Here is an 11,766-nt window from a genome sequence, read left to right as displayed (position 1 = left end):
CCTCTCCTGAACCATCTCAAAATTGAAACTGTTTCCTTTTTCTTCTGTTCAAGAAGTACAGGGAATGAACTAATTAAACATTTACTTTTCAATTGAATGACCCTCTCCGTACTCTCTACTTATATTTACTAGGTAGAGCTGAAGTAAATGTTCTGGCTATAGCCCATCCAGGGGGAACTGGTGCCAACATCACTATTTTATAAGTCGCTTGCTAGTGGCAAGTGAGCAAGAAATACAACAGACAGCTTTGCAGTAGCCAAATGCAGATGATTACCTCGCTCTGGCAAATGATTTCATTAAAGGTTCAGAGGACTGGGTGGAAGGATGGATAGGGAAGGAATCTTTCAGGACTCTGAAGTCTCTGGGTTAGTAAGGAACTCCTCTCCCTCTTCCCCCTCTTGGAGGGACTCTTGTAGGCCCCCGATAGAGTTTTCCATAAGCAGAAGACTGAGCTGGGGCCCCCCAGTTAAGGCCTGCTCCTGAGCTGCTGGCCCCAGTGGTTCCTGGCCCCAGCTCCCCATAGTTTTGCAATTTGGTCTCTGCATGTACCACAGAGTTGCTGCTTCCCTCAGCCTTCAGGAATGGTTGCCCGACCACTGAGTGTAATGCTAAGGGGACCCTGGCAAAACGGAGGTCCTGGTCCCCTGGGAACTGCACTGACCCTGTGCCCTGGTAACTGCTAGACTCCCCAAGGTGGCTCACAGAGCCCGAGAAGGTCCTGTTCTTCACCAGGGTCTGGGCCAAGGATTCTGTCAAGGCTGGACCAGAGTGGCGTTCATCAGTGTCAGTGGCACTGAACCCTGTTTCAGGCCCATCATTGTTTCCATAAGTCCTGTTGGGATGGGGTCGGGTGGAGTAATCCATTGGTCTCAAGGCCTGGTGCTCATGTGGCAGGTGGCCAGGAGGCTCTGCTTCAGGCTGGGATAAAAGTTGCAGCAAGGCGGCTGTCACGGCTGGGTTCAACTCCTGGGGGGCGCTGGAAAGATCGCCTTCAACCAGAGGGGGTGGAGGTGGCGGCGGTGGAGGTCCGGGGGGCTCAGGGGGCCTCTTCTCTGGTGGAAGAATGTGAGGAGGACATGCTGTGGAAGGGTTACTTCTTTTAAACACCATCTTAAAAATCACATGTGACTATAAACACAAACACACACACACACACACACATACACACACACACACACACACACACACTGCCCGACATAAACAAATATCAATACAAGTAACCAAATATATATAAAGAATAAAACCTTGGGATCAGGAAATCGCAATTTATAAATAAAATCAAGTGATTAAAAGTAAAACAGTTGCATTCTGGATCTAACAGCTGGTGTAAAAAGATCATATATTTCAAATGATTGTCCTGATTTTTGTCTGAGATTTCCTCCATTTCCTTCCTTAAGGAATTGTTCTAACATGTAGGCTGTTGGTAGCCTCCCCGCCCCTTTTTTGCTGTTGGATCAAAACATTAATGAAAATTAGAAAGAAGATGAGAGGGAACAATACAAATGCTGTGGTCACATATCTAGGACATAATCTTGCTGTACAATAGGAGACCTTGTATGGACTTAGCTAACACATTTTACAGAACGTTTGATGATATAAGGTTAACACGTAAAACAGAACTAAAAGAATATACAGGAGAGGTGAAATAAAGTAAAAACCTTCCATTACCGTCATGTATAAATTATACACTTGCTTCTCCCAACTTGAGTCCCTTTTCCCCATAATCACATTCTGAAGAATAGGATATTAACCACCATACTGTCATTCAGTTTCCTTTGTTACAGTAATTATAAAAAATCACTATAGCAATGTCATGCAGAATGGGATGTTGATAAACATCTGTTTATCTTGGAGACAGTGACAAGAAACGAGTATTTAGAAATGTACTGAACTGATACTACACTCCATCTTTCCAAAGATCTTACTAGAACCACTCCCTAAAGTTTTTGTCACCCACTGCTGGATTACTTTGCCTAACCATGGCAATCATTGTCTGATAATGAACTCCTGCCAAGGCAAGAGACTAGAAATGTACAATGGCGTGAGTTTGAGGACACACAAAACCAAGTACAATCAGAACTGTGACTTTAGAGAGTTGGGAGTCATCCTGCTGAAGAAAAGACTTAAAGTTTTGGGATATCTTCCAAATGATTGATTTTTCTGTTCCCTATGGAAGCATATTTTTAAATGTCCATATAATCAATTCTTTATTATTATCTGAGATAGTGATATAAAGTCATTACTCAGGCAAGCCAAAAGTAGTTTTTATAGTTATTAAGTATTTTGGTTGTATATTTACCACAATTGTATTTTGCAAAAACAATCAGGAAAGTAAGCATGCCCTTAGCGTGCAGATGAAAGTACTCTGAAAACACTACAAAACTTTTGAGCAGTAGGAGGATAAGGTTGGTGTGTAACATATAAGTAGGGTGACCAAGAATCCCAATTTGCCTGGGACTGAGGGGGTTCCCAGGTTGCTAACTTTCAGTTTTAAAACCAGGACAGTACAGGGACAAGATGGTCATCCGATACACAATACGCACCCAAGTTACTTGTTAACAGACTGGCTGGTTGACTAGGTGGTAGAGAAAACTGAATTAAAGGACAAAAAAATTAGCTGTAGAAAACTCACAACTTGAAAAGTAGACATCCAGAAAAGGGAGAGCTAACTGGACTACAAACATCTATAGATTTCAGAGCTTTTTGCCGTGAACACTACATATCTCACTACATAAGAACATCAATCACAGTACCAGTTATTTTTTAAAGTATTTTTAGTCTGTACATGAAATGGAACACCAGTTTTTTTGTTTGTTTGTTTTTTTAACACTAAGGGCAAACAACTTTAAAAATGCCTAACTGCAAAAATGGACAAAGCTACACTTATTTTCTTCCATCTATACTACTTTTCATATTTGCCTTTTATGTAAATAGCCTAGTTGTGTTTCAACAGAACTAATTCTTGAGCTCACATTCTTTCACATGTATGAGAGGATGAAAACTATTTCAAAATAGCAAAGGCAGATGGATTGTAAAGAACTATTAAAGGTTAATAAAACGTCTTAAGAGAATTAAAAGTAAAGATCACATTAAAAAAACATACTGTTATAAGATTCAAAGTATTAACAATATTGCCAATCCTTAACAGCCTGTACCGATGGCGGGAGGGATTAATGAAATACACAAATAACTTAAAACTTCATTTTACTCATTAGATTTCAACCAAAACCCTTTCCCAACGAGTACAGAATAGCTGAACAGTAGCCAAAGTGATAGATTTTTACCTTCTCTGGCTAACTCAGTCTGCCCTCTGGTGGAAGTGCTAATGAACACTAAAATGGCCAAATGAGAGGTAGCAGGGGAGAAACTAGAACATAGAAACATCGGAGAGACACCAACGGGATAATCCAAAAGTGACTGTATTCACTAGGAATGGCATTTCTACTCTCCTCTGAAAAGTAAATCCAACAATTTCTGGCCATGAGCCAGGCCTTAATTTTAGTTCAATTTCACCATTTGGCTGAGAGCCTGTTGACTCAATTACTGGGTGAATTTCTTTCAATCACTATGCCATTGAACTTGAACAACTTCTTTCACATATTTTGATTATAGCTGAATTTTTTTTTTTTGGTTGGGGGGTGGGTGGTGGTGCAAGGAAGGAAGGTATGAGAGATGAGACAAAAAGGCCTACTTTAATTCTAGATTTGCTTTCTCTGTTATTCCACGTCCTAGAGTCTCTTAAAAAAACTGGAATTGTTATGGCATAATAGCAAAGTGAATTAAGAAACACATTAAAAAGAAACACATTAACAAAGTACAGGAATTCTAGTTCTGCCTCTGCCAATAATACGATTTCAGCAGTGGGACCATAGGCAAGCTTATTTAAACTCCCTGGATTGCAGTTTCCCTATCTATAAAGTAAGGGGGTAATTTTATTTATGTTACCTTCTGTTTTTTTTTTAACTTTACATATGATAAATAGTTTATATATTTGACCTTGTACTAGTGGAAATAAGGCATATATTCTCCATACCAACCCATATGAAATGTGAATGCAACAGCCTAAAAGTTGAAGGTTAGTGTACCCCATCAGACCTTGTACATCTTCTCATTTCCCCAATTCATGGGGTCTTCATGGACAGCAAAAATTTCCAAGGAGTTGGAATCACTTTCAGATAAGTAAAGATTTTGCAAGTAAAGACTGTGAATCAGAATTCATTAGAAAATTTAAACTTCTTTTCCCTCTAATAAATTGTATGCTGTGGTCATGTGAGATCAAGGTATACATATTTCCTTTTTTCAGATTTTTTTTTTTTAATATAATGCTCAATTCCTAATCTGGGGTCCATTTAATTAACTCTTTCAGGAACACAGATTTAAAGGAATCATTTTTATATGCTATTTTTTGGAAAGGAAATGTACTTTGTTAATTATCTACTTAGAAATCTCAAATTATTCTTCAGGAGATTAACAATGATATCTTATTAGGGCTTTCTTGACTGTATGTTTCTGGCGAGACTCTGGTATCTAGCATCCACTATACTAGAGTACAATTGACTATTTGTACAATCTGATAATGGTTTGTTTGGAAGGCAGATTTTCAAGTGCCAATACTAGCTGGCCACCACACACACAGTGGTTCAAGATGCATCACTAGCTACAGTTGTGGTTTCCTTGTGTGAGAACACAGGGACTTTACTTACCTACTTCCTAGGAAATGGAAAGATGGAAAAACAATCAGTATATGAAAGGTGCTTTAAGAAGCTTTGAGACTTAAATAAAAGAAGCTGGGCAAGAAATACATCATTTGGTGCTATGTTCTCCTGTAGACTAGGTGACAGAAAGACTGAAACCGAGGCCACTGATGTGAAAAAGAAAATGTTAGAGATTTTTTAAGAGGATCAACAGCACCTGAGCTCAATGAGATTCATGACCGGTCTGTTTACCTGCTGCCTCCTCCTGTGGCATTGTGGGAGTTCTTCGGGGCCCCTGTGGCCCACTGTTCTTGTCACTGTTGTTTTCCTCCAGGTTGCCTGCTGGCTCCTGGGTTTTCATTAGTTGACTCAAGAGAACTGCCAACATATTCTGCATGTCAGCTGGTGTGCTTGAAGCTTCAGGGGTTGTCTGTTCTGCTGAAGGTTGGACCACTGGGGCAGGGGGTGCCTCCTTCAAAGACTCCTCTGGGGCCGTGGGCTCTGAGTCCTGCTGGTGGGAAGTGGCTTCTGTTAGGGCACTGATGGATTGGTTCAGGGCCTCCAGCTGCTGCTGTATCTCTGGATTGGAGTGGATGTTAAGCAGCTGTGCCATTTGAGGAATACTCAGGTCGGTTTGGCTCTGGAGCAGGTTCAATAACACTGCCAATTCACTTTGATTCAACTGCTGTGTGATGTCACCGAGGCCTGTGGAGAGACAGTGGAGCCAATATAAGAGGATGAGGCAAGGCAAGGACCTTTGCCTTCTTCAATTGGCAATAGCAACTTACAATATCCAATGAATGAAGTTTCATTTTGAATGTCTCATTTTTCATTCCTCCAACTGTCATGACACATTTGTTATTCTTTATATTTTCACTTAAAAATACAGGGACTAATTAAAACATCTCTGTATTGTGAGTAAAAGTGACTTCATTTTATCTATATTCTTCAAGGTCAGTGATTTTCAACCCTTACTGTACATCAGAATAGGAGAGGTTTTTTGTTTGTTTGTCTTTTTGTTTTTTTAATATCTTTATTAGAGTATAATTGCTTTACAATGAGAATAGGAGAGATTTTAAAATTCAGAAGCCTCAGGTCCCATCCCTAGAGATCTGGCAATTGTTTGGAGGTGTTTATATTTAAAGCTTTTTAGATGATTCTAATGTGCCGCCAGCATTGAAAACCACTGTTTTAAGTGGAAAAGGAAGGAAAAATGAGCCAAGGAAGGAATAGCTATAGTTCAGAAAAAATGGTTGCACCACAGGAGAGCTACTTTGTTGTTTATAATAATTCATTATTATACAGTTTTTGATATATTTAGATCAAATAACAGGCTACAGAACTAACTACATTTAGCAATTGTGACTTAACATGATTAAATTCTAAGAAGGTCTTAACAAATCTAACATAAACAGGGCTCCAGTTATATTAGGGAGCCATGGGTAAACTAATCTTAAATTAAAACACACACACACAGGGCTTTCCTGGTGGCGCAGTGGTTGAGAGTCCGCCTGCCGATGCAGGGGACACGGGTTCGTGCCCTGATCCGGGAAGATTCCACATGCCACGGAGCGGCTGGGCCCGTGAGCCATGGCCGCTGAACCTGCGCATCCGGAGCCTGTTCTCCGCAACGGGAGAGGCCACAACAGTGAGAGGCCCGCGTACCACAAAAAAAAACAAAAACAAAAAACACACACACACAAACACACACACCCTTGCACTTGACCTTCAAAATCTGCCAAGTGCTTAGTAAAAGCACAAAGGCTCTATCCCAGCACTGCCAGCACTGACCTATTGTGTCCCCAGCCCCAGGCTCCACCTTGCCAGGAGCAGGCTGAGGTGGTACTGGGCTGCTGTTCTTCACAGGCTCAGCACTTGTCCCTGAGATAGTTTCTTTTCGAGAGGCTTTGGGTGGAGGTGGCTCTTCTACCAAAACACCGCTTTGTCGCTGCCGTCGCCGTTTCTTACTCCATAATTCATGGCAATCCTGCCAGTGGGGGAGGCTGGAAAAAGACAAAAGAAATGTGTGTGGGAATGCAGTAGTGAGTGAATGGAGGAACAAGAGATTAAAATGGGAAGGCAGGGGCTTCCCTGGTGGCGCAGTGGTTAAGAATCTACCTGCCAATGCAGGGGACACACTGGGTTCGAGCCCTGGTCCGGGAAGATCCCACATGCCGTGAAGCAACTAAGCCCATGTGACACAACTACTGAGCCCGCGCTGTAGAACCCGCAAGCCACAACTACTGAAGTCCGTGCGCCTAGAGCCTGTGCTCTGCAACAAGAGGAGCCACTGCAATGAGCAGCCCACAACCGCAACAAAGAGTAGTCCCCGCTCCCCGCAACTAAAGAAAGCCCGCGCAGAGCAATGAAGACCCAACGCAGCCAAAAATAAATAAATAAATTTTTAAAAATAAAAAAAATAAAATAAAATGGGAAGGTAAAGAGCAAGGGGAAATAGAAAGGATAAGGAAAACATAAAAATAACCAGAAAAGTTAGTAAACAGATAGTAGCAATGTAAACAGAATCATGGCATATGGTAGTCTGAGAAACTAAAATTCCAAAAGCCCAAAGAATTTCTTTCTACAGTGAGAAATGAAGATCTTGCTAATACCAGAGACACACTTGCTATATAAATGCCCATATTCCAGTCAAACAGTTAAGTTTTATAACTATTCTTGCTTGGCATAACAAAAATAAAGGAGACCTTTATTGGTCAAGTTTCAGTTGGGAATAAATAGAACAGAGGTGACTGCCTTGTTAATATCTACAAAAAGTCCAGGCAAGGTGGTAATTTAAATCTTGGAACCACATGAGCATATCATGATTAAATCACCTCTGTGTAAAATCGATTTATGTATTACTTGGTCTGTAACGACCAAAAAACTGGTTCTTTCTTCTTTATGCCCACTGAATTTCATGACTGGATATTTTCATTTGTGAGGTTTATTAGTATATTTTAATATATTTCCAGACTTTCCTATACTCAATAAATTCCAGTAAGTCAAACCTTACCACAATAAAGATTATCATAGCCAAAATTGCTCTATAACAAGTTTCCAATTTTTACTAAAAAGCTTACATATTTCAATCACATTCAATGTATCAAAATTCAAACACAATAAATGAATTCAAACATTTCTTTGGATTATCAGATTTGTAGATATTACCTGTTCGTGTACTAACATCTCATACATTTAAGATACACAGTATTTCTATAAGAAAGAAATGCCCAAAAACTCTGACATGAAAGCTATAATGCTGTCAGTGAGAGTCAAAGATTTTTATCTATCAGAATGTGAGATGTGAGTGTAGAACCTTTGAGGATCTCATACAATACAGGAAATTAATAAGATTCTGATGGAAGAAAGACACATTCATAGACCATATTTTCTATATCAAAATTCAGGACACATGGCTTGATAGTGAGACAAACTATTTAAAATTAGGACTGTCCTTGCACGTGTGGGATAACATGGTCACCACAGATATAGGGAATTAAAAAAGATGAAATGGTTAAAAAGCAAAAATTAGAAGGAATACTTTCAAAGAGGTTATATAGAGCAATATGCTGGGGATCCAGGGACAAAAGAAGATAGCATGAGTCTAGTTAGAACAAATATCATATCTAAATCTATTCCTTGTTTAAGAAAAAAACATAAAGCAATAAACTTCTTATCAACCATAATACTCAAGGACACCTCTCTATTTGGTTGGCCACTGCAGTTCCTTTTTTAAAAAACCTATTATTTTGAGTTTCTCATCTCCTGAAGCCTCGGGAAGGTTTAGGGTCACTACATGGCCGCCAGCACTTACTCTGGAGGATCCATTTTGCTGAGCTCGACATCTTTAAGGAAGTCACTCTGTAGGGTCTGTTCAGCTGTACAACGTTTGCTAGGATCTAACGTCAGCATGTGGTCCAGTAAATCAAGTGCTGCTGAGGGAATGCTGTGAAAAGGAAGAGAGAAAGAATGAGTTCACAATGACCCCACAGTTCTTATACCGGTAAGCTTATGTCAAAGGTCTCTGAATTTCCACCTCCATGTAAAACTATGGGAAGGGAGTTGGAACCTGGCTAAACAAGCAAGCAGATTTACTTCCACAAAGGATTCAAGAAATGCAACAATAATACAGGTAGAAAACATGAAGCCAGCAGTTTTATTCTTTTTGTTTTAGGAAGATCAAAAGGACTATGAGAAAACTTGTATATCATTCAAAATAAAATGGTTTTCTATCAGCTAAAGCCTTCATATGAGAAAATTACAAAAGGGCTATGATAAAACTCATACTGCTGAAAAATAAAATGTTTTCCTATTGTGTGTTTTCATAATAAATTGGGACAGCACTAACTCCCTAGGACAGGAAAAAGTCAAGTCCAAACAACAGCCAAACACGGAAACTAGATGTACACATCTGTCAAACTCACAAAGAGAATTCTTCTCGTAGGCGCCTTCTATATTGCTTCTTCGGTTTCATTGTATTGAAGTAGGGCAGCTTGATAACATCAGGCCACACAGCTGGACAAGGGCTACCACAGAGTCGACTGAAAACAAAGCAAAAAGCAAGAACAAGGAAGTGAGTGAGTCAGCATCATAAATTCTGGAGATTCTAGACGCAGAAATTATTACCTCCTCAGGTCTGGGGGATTTTGGCTTATTAAGTTAAAAGGCATGCAGAGAGGTAAAACCTGATCGCACTGCTTTAAGGACAGAAGGAACAGGACAGAAAAACTGGTTACATGATAGTGAAGAGAAAATACTGGCACAACAGTCCAAACTGATCCACAGATTTGGTTTTGTAAAACACGTTCTTAATCCTCCACATAGGTTTCAACTACCAATTTTGTTCTGTTCAGTTAATATTAATTTCAAAGAGCTGAGCTGGTCCTATAATGTTCCTAAAAGGGAAAATTAGCAGAAGAGAGCCTAAGATTGGAATTTGTTGGAAAACTGAATTTACTGCATAACACATGAGTTACACACCACCTTTAAAAAAAAGTCTACATTAGGGCTTCCCTGGTGGTGCAGTGGTTGAGAGTCTGCCTGCCAATGCAGGGGACACAGGTTCGTGCCCCAGTCCGGGAAGATCCCACATGCTGCGGAGCGGCTGGGCCCGTGAGCCATGGCCGCTGAGCCTGCATGTCCAGAGCCTGTGCTCCGCAACGGGAGAGGCCACAACAGTGAGAGGCCCGTGTACCGCAAAAAAAAAAAAAAAAAAGTCTACATTAGCCTGTCGTATTCTTCCCCTTAATCTTATTGAAAAGAAAAAAAAAAAACCCGAAAAACAAAACTCAAATTCCATCCCAACCCCAGACCTTCCCAAAATCCTCTATTATAGGCTCCCTTTTATAATTATCTGTTTACCTGATGCATCACTTACTAAACTCTGAGTTCTTTGAAGGCAGGGACCTATCTTATTTATCTCTGAATCCTAAAGTTTAACAGAGATAGGAATTTATTATAGAACAGGCTCAACTAATGTTTGCTGGATAAAGTTGATCTTAATCTAACCTAAGTAAGAATGGAACAGCTATCCTGAAAACAGCATGCTTTTATATGAAGAACTAATAAAAAAAATGCAAAGAAAGACCTAAGAAGTAGGTGGAATACAACTTCTTTCCATATACAACCCATGACAAAATATATGGTAAACCTGATTGAGTGAAGAGAAACTTACATAGACATAAGGAGCATAAACTCACTTAGTAGAATGACTGAAAAGTGTTAGAAATTAGAGGATGAGAATACCTATCACCCTTGGGCACTCAGAGCACATGCACAGCTGTACCTGATCAGTTCTAGCTGAGCCAGTTCCAGATTGGCTTGAAAAATTGGCTTCTTTGTGAACAGTTCCCCAAGGATGCATCTAGAAAGAATAAAATTGAGAGGTCAGAAGAGAAATCCCTGGAGCCTATTTAAAATGTGTCTCAATAAACTTTTATAGTATATCAGACTGTATCTGATATACTAAATAAGCCCAAAACTCAGGGTCTGAGTTTCATAAAAGAAAATATTTCTTGCAGTGAAAATAGTACAAAGGATTTGCTGGTAGATCAAACTTTCGCCACCTATAAAGGACAATCTATAAGCAGAAAAAAAGGAGTCAAGAAGCCTTTTCTATCAATTCCACTGTAAATTTAGGAAATAACTAAACACTGAAAAACACAGACTTCAATTTTACAAAGATGCTCAGCAGTTTCAATAAAAAGAATATTAGCCTTTTTCATTCATCTGCTCTGCAGAATGTGCACTATGTACATGTACAGGCCTCTTGGCACTGTATTTGTAAAGAAAAGTTTATTGTCATCAGTCAGGCTCAGTTTCAATAGGACTTTCAAACATATTTTGCTTAAACACTTTTACCATTTTGAAAAGGCCTTTCAAAACTATATTGACATATTTACAGTCTCCAAGTATCTCTCCAAAAATTACTTAATTACAAAGGGAAAACTGATAACTATTTAATGTGGAAAAAAGACAACACCTTAACCAAGTGACCAAAATTAACATCATCAGTAAGAGGCAAACAGGGTTCATGTAAATACAAATGTAATACCTTAAAAAAAAACACTTATGAAATAAAAAAGAATGAAATTCTGCCATTTGCAACAACATGGATGGACCTAGAGGGTATTATGCTTAGTGAAATAAGTCAGATAGAGAAAGACAAATACTGTATATTATCATTAATATGTAGAATCTAAAAAATAAAACAAATGAATGAATATAACAAAACAGAAATAGACTCACAGATAGAGGGAAAAAACTAGTGGTTACCAGTGGGGAGAGGGACTTGGAGAAGGTCAAGATAGGGGTAGGGGATTAAGAGCTACAAACTACTATGTATAAAACAAATAAGCTACAAGGATATATTGTACAGTACAGGGAATATAATCCATATTTTATAGTAACTTTAAATGAAACATAATGAACAAAAATTCTGAATCCCTATGTTGTACACCTGAAACTAATATTATAAATCAACTAAACTTAAAAAAGAACACTTGGGCCTCCCTGGTGGCGCAGTGGTTGAGAGTCCGCCTGCCGATGCAGGGGATACGGGTTCGTGTCCTGG

The 11,766-nt window shown here is 39.3% G+C and overlaps 1 protein-coding gene across 2 annotated transcripts in view; it reads right to left on the bottom strand.

The window, feature by feature from the left end:
• Positions 1–252: 252 nt before the first annotated feature.
• CDK12 (cyclin dependent kinase 12) overlaps positions 253–11,766 on the bottom strand; it is a gene marked incomplete at its 5' end in the record, with an annotated part of 38,920 nt that continues 27,406 nt past the window's right edge. The window contains 6 exons of one of the 2 annotated variants that reach the window (XM_079725014.1): positions 253–1,079; positions 4,947–5,399; positions 6,486–6,697; positions 8,509–8,640; positions 9,119–9,235; positions 10,480–10,557. In XM_079725014.1, the coding sequence (XP_079581140.1) occupies positions 367–1,079; positions 4,947–5,399; positions 6,486–6,697; positions 8,509–8,640; positions 9,119–9,235; positions 10,480–10,557 (1,705 nt within the window). In that variant the 3' untranslated portion in view covers positions 253–366. The remainder of the gene's footprint in view (positions 1,080–4,946; positions 5,400–6,485; positions 6,698–8,508; positions 8,641–9,118; positions 9,236–10,479; positions 10,558–11,766) is intronic. The other variant, XM_079725015.1, reaches the window with a different exon arrangement.

The sequence above is a fragment of the Hyperoodon ampullatus genome, assembly GCF_949752795.1.
Source record: "Hyperoodon ampullatus genome assembly, chromosome: 19".
Classification (NCBI taxonomy): domain Eukaryota; kingdom Metazoa; phylum Chordata; class Mammalia; order Artiodactyla; family Ziphiidae; genus Hyperoodon; species Hyperoodon ampullatus.
Note: the sequence above shows the minus strand (reverse complement) of the source record. Positions and strands in the feature narration are given on the sequence as shown.